The 18,600-nt window shown below is 47.2% G+C and overlaps 2 protein-coding genes across 2 annotated transcripts in view; one reads left to right on the forward strand and one right to left on the reverse strand.

Moving 5' to 3' along the window:
* The window catches only part of RPGR (retinitis pigmentosa GTPase regulator), a 117,594-nt gene that overhangs the window by 92,098 nt on the left and 6,896 nt on the right, over nt 1-18,600 (reverse strand). Inside the window, exon 2 of the mRNA XM_033949473.1 lies at nt 6,601-6,726. Coding sequence (XP_033805364.1) covers nt 6,601-6,726 — 126 coding nt within the window. The remainder of the gene's footprint in view (nt 1-6,600; nt 6,727-18,600) is intronic.
* The window catches only part of OTC (ornithine carbamoyltransferase), an 80,056-nt gene continuing 65,442 nt past the window's right edge, over nt 3,987-18,600 (forward strand). Inside the window, exon 1 of the mRNA XM_033949475.1 lies at nt 3,987-4,095. Within this exon, the coding sequence (XP_033805366.1) occupies nt 4,094-4,095 (2 nt within the window). The 5' untranslated portion in view covers nt 3,987-4,093. The remainder of the gene's footprint in view (nt 4,096-18,600) is intronic.

Consider the following 18,600-nt stretch of genomic DNA (forward strand, 5'->3'; position numbering starts at 1 on the left):
AGTTTTGAGATAGAAAATGTCACTGTGATGGGGGAACGTCTGGTAGTTCAAAAGGAGATAAATGTGTTCGGGGTGTGTCTGGACTGCAGCTTGACCATGGAAAAGCAAATATAGTGTTCCCCCGCAAATTCGCGGTTCGCGAATCGCAGACTTACTAATTCATGGTATTCTCTGACTGCCTCTTCTTGTACTAAATTCAGGCTACACCAATCAGGAGCTGCGTGTCAAAGCAGCTCCTGATTGGTGTAGCCTCACTTTAGTTTACTACAGGAAGAGGCGGTCAGAGCATACAGCGAGTGATTTTGCACCCGCCGGCACCCCAGTTGCCCTCTCCTACCTCAGTGCTCAAGCTGCCCTCTCCTGCCTCGGCACCCCAGCTGCCCTCTCTTGCCTCGGTGCCCCAGCTGCTCTCTCCTATCTCAGTGCCCCAGTTGCCCTCTCCTGCCTCAGTGCCCCAGCTGCTCTCTCCTGCCTCGGTGCCCCAGCTACCCTCTCCTATCTCAGTGCCCCAGTTGCCCTCTCCTGCCTCAGAGCCCCAGCTGCTCTCTCCTGCCTCGGTGCTCAAGTTGCCCTCTCTTGCCTCGGTGCCCCAGCTGCTCTCTCCTATCTCAGTGCCCCAGCTGCTCTCTCCTATCTCAGTGCCCCAGTTGCCCTCTCCTGCCTCAGTGCCCCAGCTGCTCTCTCCTGCCTCGGTGCCCCAGCTACCCTCTCCTATCTCAGTGCCCCAGTTGCCCTCTCCTGCCTCAGAGCCCCAGCTGCTCTCTCCTGCCTCGGTGCTCAAGTTGCCCTCTCCTGCCTTGGTGCCTCAGCTGCCCTCTCCTGCCTCGGTGCCCCAGCTGCCCTCTCCTGCCTCGGTGCCCCAGCTGCCCTCTCCTGCCTCGGTGCCCCAGCTGCCCTCTCCTGCCTCGGCGCTCAAGCTGCCCTCTCCTGCCTCGGTGCCCCAGCTGCCCTCTCCTGCCTCGGCGCTCAAGCTGCTCTCTCCTGCCTCAGTGCCCCACCTGCTCTCTTTTGCCTCGGCGCTCAAGCTGCCCTCTCCTGCCTCGGTGCCCCAGCTGCTCTCTTTTGCCTTGGCGCTCAAGCTGCCCTCTCCTGCCTCGGTGCCCCCAGCTGCTCTCTCCTGATGCGACACCCCAGCTGCTCTCTTCTGCCTCGGCGCTCAAGCTGCCCTCTCCTGCCTCGGTGCCCCAGCTGCCCTCTCCTGCCTCGGTGCCCCAGCTGCCCTCTCCTGCCTCGGTGCCCCAGCTGCCCTCTCCTGCCTCGGCGCTCAAGCTGCCCTCTCCTGCCTCAGTGCCCCAGCTGCCCTCTCCTGCCTCGGCGCTCAAGCTGCCCTCTCCTGCCTCAGCGCTCAAGCTGCCCTCTCCTGCCTCAGTGCCCCACCTGCTCTCTTTTGCCTCGGCGCTCAAGCTGCCCTCTCCTGCCTCGGTGCCCCAGCTGCTCTCTTTTGCCTCGGTGCCCCAGCTGCCCTCTCCTGCCTCAGTGCCCCAGCTTCCCTCTCCTACCTCAGTGCTCAAGCTGCCCTCTCTTGCCTCGGTGCCCCAGCTGCCCTCTCCTATCTCAGTGCCCCAGTTGCCCTCTCCTGCCTCAGTGCCCCAGTTGCCCTCTCCTGCCTCAGTGCCCCAGCTGCTCTCTCCTGCCTCGGTGCCCCAGCTACCCTCTCCTGCCTCGGTGCCCCAGTTGCCCTCTCCTGCCTCGGCACCCCAGCTGCCCTCTCTTGCCTCGGTGCCCCAGCTGTTCTCTCCTGCCTCAGTGCCCCAGCTACCCTCTCCTATCTCAGTGCCCCAGTTGCCCTCTCCTGCCTCAGTGCCCCAGCTGCCCTCTCCTGCCTCGGCAGCCCAGCTGCCCTCTCTTGCCTCGGTGCCCCAGCTGCCCTCTCCTGCCTCGGTGCCCCAGCTGCCCTCTCCTGCCTCAGTGCCCCAGCTGCCCTCTCCTACCTCAGTGCTCAAGCTGCCCTCTCCTGCCTCGGTGCCCCAGCTACCCTCTCCTATCTCAGTGCCCCAGTTGCCCTCTCCTGCCTCAGTGCCCCAGCTGCTCTCTCCTGCCTCGATGCCCCAGCTGCTCTCTCCTGCCTCGGTGCCCCAGCTACCCTCTCCTATCTCAGTGCCCCAGTTGCCCTCTCCTGCCTCGGCACCCCAGCTGCCCTCTCTTGCCTCGGTGCCCCAGCTGTTCTCTCCTGCCTCAGTGCCCCAGCTACCCTCTCCTATCTCAGTGCCCCAGTTGCCCTCTCCTGCCTCGGCACCCCAGCTGCCCTCTCTTGCCTCGGTGCCCCAGCTGTTCTCTCCTGCCTCAGTGCCCCAGCTACCCTCTCCTATCTCAGTGCCCCAGTTGCCCTCTCCTGCCTCAGTGCCCCAGCTGCCCTCTCCTGCCTCGGTGCCCCAGCTGCCCTCTCCTGCCTCGGTGCCCCAGCTACCCTCTCCTATCTCAGTGCCCCAGTTGCCCTCTCCTGCCTCAGTGCCCCAGCTGCTCTCTCCTGCCTCGGTGCCCCAGCTGCTCTCTCCTGCCTCGGTGCCCCAGCTACCCTCTCCTATCTCAGTGCCCCAAGTTGCCCTCTCCTGCCTCAGTGCCCCAGCTGCCCTCTCCTGCCTCGGCGCTCAAGCTGCCCTCTCCTGCCTCGGAGCCCCACCTGCTCTCTTCTGCCTCGGTGCTCATGTTGCCCTCTCCTGCCTCGGTGCCTCAGCTGCCCTCTCCTGCCTCGGCGCTCAAGCTGCCCTCTCCTGCCTCATTACCCCAGCTGCCCTCTCCTGCCTCGGTGCCCCAGCTGCCCTCTCCTGCCTCGGCGCTCAAGCTGCCCTCTCCTGCCTCAGTGCCCCAGCTGCCCTCTCCTGCCTCGGCGCTCAAGCTGCCCTCTCCTGCCTCGGTGCCCCAGCTGCCCTCTCCTGCCTCGGCGCTCAAGCTGCCCTCTCCTGCCTCAGCGCTCAAGCTGCCCTCTCCTGCCTCAGTGCCCCACCTGCTCTCTTTTGCCTCGGCGCTCAAGCTGCCCTCTCCTGCCTCGGTGCCCCCAGCTGCTCTCTCCTGCCTCGGCGCTCAAGCTGCCCTCTCCTGCCTCGGTGCCCCCAGCTGCTCTCTCCTGATGCGACACCCCAGCTGCTCTCTTCTGCCTCGGCGCTCAAGCTGCCCTCTCCTGCCTCGGTGCCCCAGCTGCCCTCTCCTGCCTCAGTGCCCCAGCTGCCCTCTCCTGTCTCGGCGCTCAAGCTGCCCTCTCCTGCCTCGGTGCCCCAGCTGCCCTCTCCTGCCTCGGCGCTCAAGCTGCCCTCTCCTGCCTCGGTGCCCCAGCTGCTCTCTTTTGCCTCGGCGCTCAAGCTGCCCTCTCCTGCCTCAGTGCCCCCAGCTGCTCTCTCCTGATTCGACACCCCAGCTGCTCTCTTCTGCCTCGGCGCTCAAGCTGCCCTCTCCAGCCTCGGTACCCCAGCTGCTCTCTCCTGCCTCGATGCTCAAGCTGCCCTCTCCTGCCTATAAAACCCATATTCACGGTTTTTCAAAATTTGCGGGGGGTTCCTGGAACAGAACCCTCGTTAATTTTGGGGGAGAGCTGTTATGAAAACAATCCAGGTGGGGTACATGCAGTTGAAAATGTTATATAGCTTAAAAACCAAGGTTACCAACTTATGATTTTCACAGTATTGTGCAGGCACTGATTTTGAGTAGGGTCCATTTTTGCAATGCATTATACCCAGGAGTTTCTAAAGTGACAAGAAGAGCTCTGTAGATGTTGATTAACTCTGCAGCAAGATTGATTACAGGCATCCCCAGAATGTCTCCTATAACGCCGGTTTTAAAACAGTTGCACTGGTTACCAATGCAGCAAAGAATGCATTTTAAAGTCTTGTACCATGCATCTCCTGCTGTTTTGAAAGCATTTTTTGAAATCTATCAGCCGAGGAGGGGTTTGAGGTCGGCAAGCAGCATGAAAGTATGCTTGGCTGGGAGGATGGTAATCTCTCATTGCAGGATTGGTGCGGCTGTTATTGGTGGGCGGTGCAAAACTTTGGAATGCTCTGCCAGATGTCCTGCGATTTTGTACTGCCAGACTGGGTTTTAAGAAAATATTGAAGACACAATTGTGTGTAGCTGCCTTTTTGAACTGATATCTTACATAATGTAAGTACCTGCTAATGTATTGCCTGACTAATGATCAAATTTTACGGTATAGTTTTTGTAACTCTGTCAAATGCTTGTCTAACATTTATGATTGGGAATATTTAAACCGTTCATATTTCTGTGATGAGGTATGCTTGAAGAGCAATGGAGCCATCAGTGGAGGTGTCAGAACCTCTCTAGACTCCCTTAGCAAACTCGGAGTGTATAATAATAATAATAACAACTTTATTTTTATATACCGCAATACCACAAACAGTTCAGAGCAGTTTACAGAGGAAGAGACTGTGTACAGTCAGCGATATGACAAAAAAAACATTCAAAATTACATTAACATGGTACAATTAATCCATTTTTCCTGGAAGTGTTTTACAAGTACATCATGGCAGAAATGGAGTCAGAGAAATTTGGCAAAGAGATAAGTTTTGGGATCTACTGCTTTAGCCACGTCATCTGACATGCTCAATTATCAATACATATTGGGATTTATTTCTCGCTGTACTGTGCAGAACACACTATATTATATTATTTATTTAGTCCGTCCTTCCAGAAGAGCCCAGGACGGGTTACAAGTTTACATACACAAATACAAATTCACAGATAGCAGAAATATAGTACAACAGATGAAAAAGCTTAACGGCAACTGTGAGATAATTCCTAAGTATTGAGTGGGGGACTTGAGCACAGTAGCATGGCAAATGATAAGTATAGCAGCTAGAAATACAATACATTCGACGCATAGGGCAATTTTAAGGCACTCTTGGAGTAGGTCAGGGGTAAGCAATTCCGGTCCTCGAGAGCCGGAGCCAGGTCAGGTTTTCAGGATCTCCACAATAAATATGCATGAGATAGATTTGCATCTCAAGGAAGGCAGTGCATGCAAATCCATCTCATACATATTCATGGTGGAGATCCTGAAAACCTGACCTGGCTCTGGCTCTCGAGGACCGGAATTGCCTACCCCTGGTGTAGGTGCATGTCATAGGGAGGCAAGATCTTGTGTAGTTTGGAAGAGAGTGCGCGCATAGAGACTTAGGGCTAGATTCACTGAGCCCACAGAGCACGTTTGCGATCGTGTTCCGACCCGATTCACTGACCTTGGTGCCGATTCGATCCGATCCGCGTATGCAAATGAGGGGAAACGGTATGCAAATGTAGCCAGCAGCGATTCACTACACATTTTAGGGCACACCGACTGGGCTGGCCGATCCAAAAACAAGCAACTGCTGAGGACCAGTCGCTTGTGCAAAATCCCTGCTCTCCGCCCCGACTCTCCAGCTCTTGCCGCCCTCCTCTCTGCCCCGACTCCATGATTTTAGCCCGCAGGGGCTGCACTACGCCGTGTTCTGTTAAGTTCCAGAACACGCGGCAGCGCAGCCCCGTGTTCTGTTAACGTACCAAGTTCCGCTAACGTACCAAGTAATTAAAATAGTTCCTCACCAATACTCCTAAGCCATCACTATCATCTTTAAAGTCTTTCTCCTTGTAACTTATTGACCGCGCATTCTACTTTCTCCTCTCCTACTTATGTTCTCAATTATTGCTGATTGTATAAAGTTACTCATTATAAAACCATGTAATAAATTATTGCTGATTGTATAAAGTTACACATTATAAAACCATGTAATATTCCGACCCTGAAATTTTCCTTGTATCATCATACGATGTTCATTTCAATACTTTGTAATTCGCTGTCTGTACAGTTTTTCTTCATTGTGAACCGCCTAGAAGTCGAAAGATTGTGGCGGTATATAAGAATAAAGTTATTAGTTATTATTATTAAGTTCCAGAACACGCGGCAGCGCAGCCCCACTTTAACCCGTGGGTTAAAACCGCGGCGAGTAAAAAAAAAAAAATTGCACAAAACCTGCTCAAAGGCAGGAAAAAAAAAAAAGCACGGAGAGAAAGCACATGCGCAGATCATCTACAGCAGGGGTGTCCAACCTGCAGCCCGAGGACCACAAGCGGCCCCTTGAAGTATTTTGTGCAGCCCCGGTCGAGGGCGATGCAGTGTTTTCCTCTGCTGCCCCCAGGTGTTTACCGTCTTGCCGGCTCCTTCCTCTGTTGCGTGGCCCCAGAAACATTTTTTTCGGCCAATGCGGCCCAGGGAAGCCAAAAGGTTGGACACCACTGATCTACAGACAAAGAAGATGTTATGAGCGTGCGTCAGAAATCGCTCTTCAGCGATCCGTGTGGTCTGTTTGGGGCGTGCCTCCGATTGCAATAATTTGCATGAGGACGCTTCGTGAATCAGCCTCCCCGGCCACGGATCGGATCGGATTAGATTGGTGGGCTTAGTGAATCTAGCCCTTAGTTACCGCTACAAATCTAGTAGAAGGGCGCATAGAGTGAGGCAGTGTAACTTTGATGGGTAGAAATAGAGGTTAGGGTGTCAGGTAAAAAGGTTGGCCTTTACCGCTTTCCTGATGGGACTATGTTCCACTATTTGGGTAGAAGTATGAGATTCACAACAAAACATGTTTGTGCATGATGAGTTTCCATACCGACCTGTTATCAGAGCTGTGTGTTCATCGCCACATGACATAGAGACAGGCTTGTCATTTTTCAACCAGAATTTGCTAGGGATATTTTCTGCAAACTTGCTTTTTCCAAACGTGAACACAGCACCTGAATCTTTAAATAAAAGGTTAAAAAATTGTTCGTAATTAGCACATTAGGACAATATCACTAAAAGAAACATTAACCAGTTTACTCTAATCCACTCTGGATTTAAAGGGCAATCCCCCCCACACTTTGTTCCCCCTTTCCCCCAGCACACATCCACAGCTCTCTTTCTCTCTCCCCCCTCCAACACACACCCACAGCTCTCTTTCTCCCTATCCCCCCCCAGTACACCCCCACAGCTCTCTTTCTCCCTCTCCCCTCTCCCCCAGCACACACCCATAGCTCTCTTTCTTCTGGAGCACATCCAGAACCAAGACTTGCACTGTAGAAAGAATCACACTCGGAGGGGATGGGATGGGGGGGGATGGGGGCCTTGATATACCATCTTTCTGTGGTTACAATCAAAGCAGTTCATACATTATATACACTGCTCCCTCCCCCAGGTCCAACGCTTGGGAAAATTAAAGACCTGCTTCTCTGTCCCAATGGTACTGGTCAAACCCTCATCTGACTCCTGCCTCTGCTCGATTTTTCTTGACTACTACTTTTTTTTAAATCAGCTTCATTTCTTTAACAGACATCCAGTATAATAAAACCTCTGCCTAATTAAAATATTATTTTTTAAATTTCAGGTGTGAGAGACCCTCACATACACCCAGCTGGCAGGGTCTCCTCGTGGACGTCTGTCAGTATACTTCACTGAGCTTGAGTCAATGATCTAAAGCTCAGAACAAGATTCTCAAAACTTTAACGCCATCGCTAAACTGCTTTCCGGCAGTTTAGCCTGTACGCAGTTTAGCAGCAGATTATCAAAAGAGATTATCTCCCTCTTTAGCGAGGTTTCTAGCAGTCTCCGACACTGACACGCAAATGGGCTCTTCAACATTGAAATTAGCCCTCCGATGGATTCTTAAAAAATTGCGACAAATGTGACTGGTCCAGGGGTGCCGGTCAGTGTAAGAGACTGCTAGAGACCTGTGTTGTGATGCTGCAGGAAAAATGACCATTCTCTCCGCTGCATCACAACACCCTTTCCCTAAAACCCCGGCCGTGACCACTCCGGCAGCAGGAGAGACTACCCATCCCTGCGACTCAAACCGACCACTCCCTCCGTCTCCGCCGCCCCCCCTCCCCCTTACCTGAACAGATGATCCGGAGGGACGTGTACACCCTCATCCCTGCATGCTGCTGCGTCATCTAAATGGGAATTCCCTTCCCCGGTGAATCTTGGGTTGCACTGGGAAGGGGCCTGAGGCTCTGATTGGCCCAGGTGAGGGACCTTAAACAACCTGGGCCAATCAGAGTTTCAGGCCGATCTCTGGATGCACTGTGAAGTTGCCTAAGGCTCTGATTGGTCTGGACACCCAAGGCCCCTCCTATGGGGTATCCGGGCCAATCAGAGCTTTAGGGCCCTTCACAATGCATCCGGGGAGGGGCCTGAGGCTCTGATTGGCCCAGGTTGTTTAAGTTCCTTCCCATAGGAGGGGCCTTAAACAACCTAAACCAATCAGAGCCTCAGGCCCCTCCCCGGTGCATCCCATTTAGATGACGCAGCAGCATGCAAGGATGAGGGTGTACACGTCCCTCCGGGTCATCTGTTTAGGTAAGGGGGAGGGAGGTCCGGTCGTGTCAGGTCAGGTTTAGTGCAGCAGGAGAGTGGGCATCTCTCCCGCTGCCAGGGGGCGGTCTGGTCGGGTTTAATTGCAGCGCAGCAGGGTCTTTAGTGGACTAATAATGCTATTAAGTGAAAATTGAGCGGGTAACCTTTTCCCATCCTTTTGTTTCTTTACCCATGCCCTTTTTATTTTATTTATAAATTATATTTATGTTCAAATCTTTTTCTTAATATAAACACCAAACAACAAATAACAAAGACAACAATGGCAAAAAAGAGAGCTTCCAACGATACAAAAGGCATTGCGTTGTTATGGTGAAACAAGAGTAGTAACCCCCACGCCCCACAAACCCCACACAAGCAGCAAGAACCACCCGTACAAACCCCCCTCCTCCCCCCCGCGTCCTCCCCCCTCCCCCCCCCCGCGTCCCAGGAAGCAAACGGAAGCCAAGAAACTAAACTCCAAAATGCCAAAGGCCCGGGCTCTGGTGGCCCCTGGCAGTCACAAAAGAAAAACCCTCCCCCCAACAAAGAAGGCAGCAAAACAAAAGAAAAAAAAAAAAAGGAAGTGCCTGCGGTGACCGATCCCAGGAAGGAGCGTGATGAACCTCAACAAGGCTAAGCAAGAGGATTCAAAAGGAGACTGCGACCTCTAGGAGATAAGGAGTCCAAATATACTCCCCACACAAGCAGAAAGCGACGGCGGCGACGAGGGCTATAAATTATATTTAACCCTCTCCCCTCCCCCCCCCCCCCCCCGATGTATCTGGTTGGTTAAAAGTTGTATTATTGTCTGGTTCAATCAATGTGGTTTTCTTTTTACCCTGATTTTATTGTTATTTGTAAATCGCATTGGATTAAGATTTTGCGATTAAATCAAATTTTTAGATAAACTTGAAATTTGTTTAGTGCAGCAGGAGAGAGTTGACCTCTCTCCTGCTGCCACGGGGGGGGGGGGGGGGGAGATCGGTCGGGTCAAATCGGCTCACTAAATCGGCTAGCGCACCTTAGTAAAAGATCCCCACAGTTTGGATTTGCAAAGAAAGCAAGCAGCTGAATTGTAAAGTGTCTGAAGGTGATGTAAATTTGCTGACAAAATACCGCAATCAACTATTACAGTGATCAGTTCTTGAAACAACAAAGGCATGGCCAAAAGTATGTAATGTCCCAAAATCTAGAACAGTACTAATTAATCTGATTCACCGAAGCCAATAATAAACCTTTTTTTAATCACTACTGCTATTTTTATATTTACTATTTCATCACTACTACTATTTCTATAGCGCTGAAAGGCATATGCAGCACTGTACATCTTAACTTACAATAGGCAGTCCCTGCTCAGAAGAGCTTACAATCTAATTTAGACAGGACATTTCAGGGTTTGGGAGGTTATAGTGGGTCTAGGTATCTGACAGCAGTGAGGGGGAGTTAAGAGTTAACAACAGTTTCAAGAAAGGGGACCTTTAGCTTGGATTTGAACACTGCCAGGGATGGAGCACAATGTATTGATTCAGGCAGCCTGTTCCAGGCATACAGAGCAGCAAGAAAGAAGGGACAGAGTCTGGAGTTGGCAGTGGAGGAGAAGGGTACAGATAAGAGGGGCTTGCCCGATGAGCGGAGATCACGTTGAGGAGCATGGGGGAGATAAGTGAAGAGAGATATTGGAGGTCTTCAGAGCAAACGCACTTAGAAACATAGAAACATAGAACATGACGGCAGAAAAGGGCCACGGCCCATCTAGTCTGCCCACACTAATGGCCCACCCCCTAACTACCTTCATGAAGAGATCCCACATGTCAATCCCATCTTTTCTTAAAATCTGGCACGCTGCTGGCCTCAATTACCTGTTTTGGAAGATTATTCCAGCGATCAACCACCCTTTCGGTGAAGAAATATTTTCTGGTGTCGCCATGAAATTTCCCACCCCTGATTTTCAACGGATGCCCTCTTGTTGCCATGGGTCCTTTAAGGAAAAAGAGATCCTCTTCCACCTCGATACGGCCTGTGACATATTTGAACGTCTCGATCATGTCTCCCCTCTCTCTGTGTTCCTCGAGTGAGTTCCTCATACGGGAGATCCTTGAGACCTGAGACCATCCTGGTGGCCATTCGCTGAACCGACTCAACTCTCCGCACATCTTTTTAATAATGCGGCCTCCAGAATTGTACACAGTATTCCAGATGGGGTCTCACCATGGATCTGTACAACGGCATTATGACCTCGGGCTTACGGCTGACGAAACTTCTACGGATACAGCCCATGATTTGTCTAGCTCTGGATGAAGCTTTCTCCACTTGATTGGCAGTCTTCATGTCTTCGCTAATGATCACCCCCAAGTCACGTTCTGCTACAGTCCTTGCTAGGATCTCACCATTTAGGGTGTAAGTCCTGCATGGATTTTTGACGCCAAGGTGCATGACCTTGCATTTTTGGGCATTGAAACTTAGTTGCCAAGTCTTTGACCAATGCTCCAGCAAGAGTAGGTCCTGTGTCATACTGTCGGGCATTGAGCTTTTGTCGGGCACTTGTAAGTCAGCAAGAGGAATTTGAACTGAATTCGGAAATGGATGGGGAGCCAATGAAGCGACTTGAGGAGAGGGATCATGTGAGAATAGCGGCTCTCACAGAATATGAGTCGTGCAGCAGAATTTTGAACAGACTGAAGAGGTGAGAGACGGATGCGCGGGAGATCTCGCCTGCGAGATCTGGGAATCAAAAGAAAGTGCAGGGTCAAAGTGGACTTTTTTTTTTTTTACACACAGTATTTTTCAGGGACAGTCACCCTAGAATTTGGAACATCTATGAACAGGCTCTTGCTTATTTGTTGCAGCTTTCCCATGATCAACAAAGCTTAGGGACCCCTGAAGAAGATGTGTTGATCAAAACACGGACCATGTCGGGTCCCTTGGTTTGCAAAAAGGCGGTCATACAAAGCGCAAAAAAAGGCTGTCTAAATAAACAGTCTGCATCTTGTACAATTGTCTGTAGTTTCTCTTTTGTTTGCTGTTGTTTGGGGTCAAAGTGGACCCCCAAATAGCGAAAGGATTTCATAGGGATCAAACCAGTTTCAAACAAATGAATATCAATCTTTGGTAATGGCAAAAGTCCTGTAACCCAAAGGGCTGTAGCCTGAACCCCAGAAATTACACTGGCCAATAGGATTCAGCCACAAAAGATTCAGGCTGTGGACTGTGCTCCAGGATGGCAGGCCTAGCAAAATAAAACATTCTGCAACAGTACAACCTATATAGTGTTCCCCCACGAATCGCGGACTCGCTCATTTGCGGTCTGCTCCGACTGCCTCTTCCTGTAGTAAAGTCGGGCTACACCAATGAGGAGCTGCGTGTCAAAGCAGCACCCGATTGGTGCAGCCCGACTTTACTACAGGAAGAGGCGGTCGGAGCAGACCGTGAGTGATTTTCTTCGCCCGCCGGTGCTCCGGCTGCCCTCTCCTGCCTTGAACTTCATGGGGGTTCCTGGAACGGAATCCCTGTGAATTTCGGGGGAGTACTGTACCATGTCGGAAGTAGAGAAAAACTAAATAATTCAGGCTGCATAAAACCTTTTAGTGGTGATATCTACAGCAGAGTCCAGTACAACCTTGGATTGCAAGCATAATTAGTTCCGAAAACATGCTTGTAATCCAAAGCAATTGTATATGAAAGCGAATTTCCCCATAGGAAATAATGGAAACTCATATTCGTTCCACAACCCAAAAACTTTAATACAAAATACTGTATTCAGTCTCTCTACCTCCACCTGCTTGTAGAAGAATAAAATCCACTGGTCTGAACTAGGGCTGCCCAATTCAGGGGAGAAAAATTGGATTTGATTCGATTTGGCCCATTGAATTGATTTTTCAATTTGAGTCACTTTTCCCACCCAATAGGGTGGAGGGGGTTTCAAACATCCTGGCAGGCTTATTTTGTAGCCTCTTCACTCACCCCAGCTCCATGCCAATGCTGTGGTGTAAACAAATTTAAAAAAGACTTTTCCTCTTTCTGTTAGGTCCTAGCTCATACTTGCTTACACCAGCTCTGGCAGGATACACATTTCAAATCTGACATATTGTAATCACAAATCAGAAAATAAAATTATTTTTTCTACCTTTTGTTGTCTGGTCATTTTTATTCAAATCATGTTGGTCCCAGGCTCTGGTTTCTGTTTGTCTTCTGTTAACTCACTCACCAGGGTCTCCTGCCCATTTGCCATTGTCTTCTTTCTCTATGCTTACCAACCATTTTCCATCTCTGTACTGTCCCTTCCAATGCCATATCCAACATTTCTGTTTCTTTCCCATTATCTACAATCTCTCTCCCTGCCTTGTGCCCTGGATCAAACTTCTCTGTTCCCCTCCATGCAGCATCTATCTCTTCCTCCCCTTCATTATCATATGCACCATTTCTTCCTCCCTAAGCCCCAACTCTTCCTGCCTCCACCATATGCAGGATATCTCCTCTACCCCTTTCTACCTCTGTTGCATCTCTCCCTTCCTCTCCTCCATCCCATTTCCACTAATTTTTCCTCTCTCCTCTTCTCCCCCCCCCCAATGCAGCAGCTTTCCATCCCTCCCTCCCATCCACCTGTGCAGCAGCTTTCCATCCCAACTATTCCCCCACCCCCCTTTTGGCCTCCTAAAATAGCAGTAGCGGTGGCAGTGATCAGCTTTGCAAAAGGCAGCACGGTCAATAGGCTTCTCACAGCCTACTCTCCAGGGCTTCCCTCTGCCGGGTCATCAGTGATGTCATCAGTGACGTGGCAGAGAGAAGGCCCCAGCGGGGCAGGCCAGACGAAGCCTGTTCACCGCGCTGCATCTGCCAAGCCAGTCACCTCCACCGTTGCTGCCACATAAGAGGGCAAGTGGTATGTTTTTTTTCAGTCATGGGTTTTCGGCTGTATGTTGTTATTGTCATTGTTTTATGACTTGTTAGATTTTGTATTCATTATGTATCTACGCTGTTACCCGCATAGATTTTGGATATGCGGGCTATAAATGTTTTAAATAAATGTTTGGAGTCAGGACTCACTGAATTGGTGAGTCTGATTTTTTTTTTAAAAAAGTTGAATCGGTGAATTGATTCGAATCGGCAAATCGGGCAGCGCTAGTCTAGACCAGTTTAGCAGGATGAAAGGGGAAGAGCTATTTTACCTCCACAATCATGAAAATATCTATTCTAATACAATCTAGCATTTTATAGTCCACTAAATCCCTGAAAGTGGCTAACAAAATTACTGCAAAATAGAGACAAAATAAATAAAAATATTATTAAATTGTAATGTAAATACTATGGTGTAAATAGTGCATGACACAATCACATATCATCATTGCTTTTCTGCATTTCCGTGTGTTAACATTACATTAAAAAAATATCAGACCTAAGCTGTTTATTCTTTTGATAGTGCACCGTGATTTTCAAAATTAAATTTCATAAAACAGTTCTCTAACATGATAACTAGTTAAGAGGATCAAAAGCACAACAAATCTTGTTTACACAAGAGCTTCCCAGAAACCTACAGGAGAAAGATCACTAAGCAGGGAATCTGTTTCTCTCTCTTTATGGTCTATAAAGCAGAGTTCAGATCAGGTAGGGAAAGCTTCATTTGCTGATTCTCTTATCACAAGTACCGCTCCATGGTGCGACCTCACCTGGAGTATTGCGTTCAATTCTGGTCTCCTTATCTCAAGAAAGATATAGCGGTGCTGGAAAAGGTTCAAAGAAAAGCAACCAAGATGGTACAGGGGATGGAACTCCTCTCGTACGAGGAAAGACTAAAACGGTTAGGGCTCTTCAGCTTGGAAAAGAGAGTGGAGTAGAACGGGTACAAGTGGATCAACTTTTCGCTAAAGACTAGGGGACACTCAATGAAGTTACAGGGAAATACTCTTTTTAAAAAATAAAAAAAAATTCTTTATTTATACCATTTCTTATTACAATCAAGTATAATAATTACAACTTGAAACAGATCCATAATTTTTAATGAAAATAAAGAAAAAGAAATACTATTCAATTATTTAGACCACAATATTTGAGAGAAGTCAACAGGAAATACAAAAAATATATAAAGAAATCTATATAATAAATTGAAAAAACAGCAGTACTTTGCTTATCCCACAGCCGGTATTATTATAAGTTACATATCTTTAGTTACAGATGTTATTCCCTCTAGATTCTACAAATTCTAACAGCTGCCTAGGCTCTAGACACAAGAAATTCTTTGTCTGATATGTAATGAAACATTTTACGGGAAACTTCAACCAAAAAAAATCCCACCCAGGGCCCCATCCAGGGCCAGGACTCTTGGCCTTAAAGCCAAGAATTCCTTTCTCCGCCTCTGGGACCTCTGAGACATGTCAGGAAATAAGCACACATTAGAGCCCAAAAACTGATCATTTATATGTTGGAATTAAAGGGTAATACATATTCTCTATCACTTTCCAAAGCAAGGAGTTAACAGCAAGGTTTTTCTTCCTGTTATAACTTCAAGTGAACTTTCCAAAAAAGTTGTTAAGTTCATGTCCACCACTTTATCACCTCGAGTCTCATGAGGGGTGGAAGCCCTTACAGGTTTCTTTATTTGAAGATAATTGGCTCTTACAATCGGAGGCAAATTTTCCGTTGGAATAGCAAGAATTTCTCCGAAATATTTTCTTACCATCTCCAAAGGAGACATCAAAGGACATTTAGGAAAACTCAAAAGCCTCAAGTTATTTTTTTCTTAATTGGTTTTCGAAATTTTCTATGTTCCTTGCCATAAAGCAGGGGTGTCAAAGTCCCTCCTCGAGGGACAAAATCCAGTCGGGTTTTCAGGCTTTCCCCAATGAATATGCATGAGATCTATTAGCATACGATGAAAGCAGTGCATGCAAATAGATCTCATGCATATTCATTGGGGAAATCCTGAAAACCTGACTGGATTGCGGCCCTCGAGGAGGGACTTTGACACCCCTGATCTAGAGCATGGATCCCACTGAATATATTATATCTAACATCATAGCTGTGGAACAGAAAGGTGACACAGAAAGATCCGCAGGTGGCGATACCGCCAAAGCTACTTACCACATCTAAGCATTCCTACCGAGCCTTACACGGTATTTGTAGAACAAAGACTTAGGGCTCCTTTTACTAAGGTGCGTTAGGGCATTAACGCGCTGAACTGCCCCGTGCGCTAGGCCTTAACGCCAGCATTGAGCGCGCGGTAATATTCTGCGTGCGCTAAAAACGCCAGCGCACCTTAGTAAAAGGAGCCCTAAGTACTCAATCAGTGAGCATAACTAGAGTAATGGTCTCAAAGCATAAAGATAGACATTATGGGCTCCTTTTACGAAGCGGCTTTCAAGTTTGAAGTTTAATAAGTATTTGATTAATCGCTTACTCAAATATCTAAGCGATGAACAAATCTTTCAATTTACAGATAATACAGGGATTATAAAAGACAGATAGACACTGAACAAAGCATATTAAATTAACGACTAACAGAATAAACAGAAAAGGAAAACAAAGGGAAAGGCAGGGTAATGAAATACAATAATAATGAAAGAAAGAAGGACGATTATGGTAAAAAACAATAGGAGGGAAATAAAAGAAGTAGCCTTATGAAAATAAGCAAAAATAGGCTGGGTAATGTAATGTAATTTATTTCTTATATATCGCTATATCCTTTAGGTTCTAAGCGGTTTGAAGAAAATATACATTAAGATTATAAATGAGAAGTAAGAAGGTACTTAAAAAATTCCCTTACTGTCCCGAAGGCTCACAATCTAACTAAAGTACCTGGAAATTAATAAAGAAAAGAAAATAAAGATGGTTGAAAAAAGAAAAATTCTATGTGAACTTATAGGATGGAAATTAAACTGACAGTGAAGAACTGTATGAAAAATACATATGGGTCTCCTAAATATCATAAGCGTCTTTGAAAAGAAAGATCTTAAGTTTACTTTTAAATTTATCTAAGTTTTTTTCTTCTCTGAGACAAATAGGGAGGGAGTTCCAAGTTTGAGGAGCTGTAACAGAGAAGATAAAGTGCCGCCGTGTATTAATAACTTTAAGTGAGGGCGTAACTAATAGATGTTGGTCAATAGATCTCAGTGATCTGATTGGAGTATAAGGGATCAATAACTTGTAGATGAAAGCTGGGGTTTTATATAACAGGGATTTGAAAGTAAGTAGATTTAGTTTATATTGAATTTGATGCGCTACTGGAAGCCAGTGTGCTTTCTTAAGAAGAGGAGTGACGTGATCAAATTTCCTTGCTTTCATTATGAGTTTAATTGAGGTATTTTGAATGATCTGCAAACGTCTAATTTCTTTTTGTGCTATTCCCATAAGTAAAGCATTACAATAATCAATTTTCAAAATAACCAGGGAATGAATTTGTATATTAAGAGACTTTGGGCACAGAAATTTGGATAGTGAACGAATTTGGCGAAGTCTGTAAAAGGAAGATTTAACAATATTACTAATATGATTATGGTAAGTCAGTTTTTCATCAAAGACCACCCCTAAGATTTTGATATTACTTATTAGTTGTAAGGCGGTACCTTTAATCGAAATTGGAAAAGAAACTTTAGAACTATCTTTCCAAGGGAAAAACATGATGTTTGATTTATTAACATTGAGGGCTAATCTGTTTGTGTCAAGCCATTGATGAATCTCCTCAAGTTTCCTGTTAATTTCTAATGTTTCTGCGGGGTTAGTTGGGTCAAGTGAATGCAAAAGCTGAATATCATCTGCATAAGCGGTAAAGCCAATATCTTGGCAGAGGGTCATAAGCAGTGCTCCCTCTAAGCGGGCGGGTGTTGTGAGCAAAATTTTTTTCGCTGTGCGCTACAAATATCGGGCGCCAGCAAGTTATGAGCCAACTCGCCCGATTCTCCTCTCGCCGCCCTGCCCGCCGTGCGCTGTGACGTGAAACTTGTGCGCTGGATGTAATATTTTGTGCGCCAGCGCACGCCAGCGCAGCTTAGAGGGAACACTGGTCATAAGTGGTGCAAGAAAAATAATATCCCTGTAGGATACCATAAGTTACTGAAAAACTTTCTGAAGTTGTGTTATCGAAGGATACAATTGACGTGCGATTTTCAAAATAAGATTTGAACCAGAGAACCTGATCTGTAATGCCAATGGACTATAATCTATCTATCAAGGGAGTTAGCGCACTTGACTTTTCATCACGCGCTAACCCCCCCCCCCCGTGCTAGCCGGAAAACTACCACCTGCTCAAGAGGAGGTGGTAGCGCGTGCTATTACGTGCGTTAAACCTCTACCGCGCCTTCGTAAAAGGAGCCCTATATGGTCTTATACCAAGTTACCTTTCAGGTCATTTTGAACTAGTAGAAAAACGGACGCTCTTCACGAAACACAACCCCTCAATAAAAGGTTGCGTACGCAAAAGATTTCTTAATCAAACCCTCTCCTTTCGGGCAAGACTTTGGAAAAAAAGTTTTAGTGGTTTGATCTTAAGTTCTTCTTCTTACCAGGCCTTTAGAAGACCGTGAAAACCTCATCTGTTTGATAAATATGTATAATCTACATAAGTTAATAATTTCTTCATGTTATATTTTATATATAATGTACTGTGCTCCGTGGTGTAAATTTGCTGTGTTTTTACAGTTCTTACTTCTTATTGTAAACTGCACTAAACCGTGAGGTAAGAACGTAAGACTAGCCTTACTGGGTCAGACCCATGGTCCATTAAGCCCAGTAGCTCGTTATCACGGTGGCCAATCCTGGTCCCTAGTACCTGGCCAAAACCCAAGGAGTAGCAACATTCCATAGAGAATCCAAAAGAATAGCAAGATTCTGGAATCCCAAAGAGTAACAGAAGATTCTGGAACCTCAAGGATTAGCAACATTCCATGCTACTGATCCAGGGAAAGCAGAGGCTTCCCTCTTGTCTTAATAACAGACTATGGACTTTTCCTCCAGGAACTTGTCCAAACCTTTCTTAAAACCAGCTACGCTAGCCGCTCTTACCACATCCTCTGGCAACGTGTTCCAGAGCCTGACTATTCTGTGAGTAAAAAAAAAAATTCCTCCTACTAGTTTTAAAAAGTATTTCCCTCTAACTTCATCGAGTGTCCCCTAGTCTTTGTCATTTTTGACGAAGCGAAAGATCGATCCACTTGTATCCGTTCTACTCCGTTCATTTATTATTCTTATTATTACAACGCAATCATCAACCCCTGTTTGTTTCCAGTTAGGAATTATTTACTTCACAGGCACATTTACATACAAAATAACCCACCAGACAACAAACGCCTCCACGG

The sequence above is a fragment of the Geotrypetes seraphini genome, chromosome 6, assembly GCF_902459505.1.
Source record: "Geotrypetes seraphini chromosome 6, aGeoSer1.1, whole genome shotgun sequence".
Lineage (NCBI taxonomy): Eukaryota > Metazoa > Chordata > Amphibia > Gymnophiona > Dermophiidae > Geotrypetes > Geotrypetes seraphini.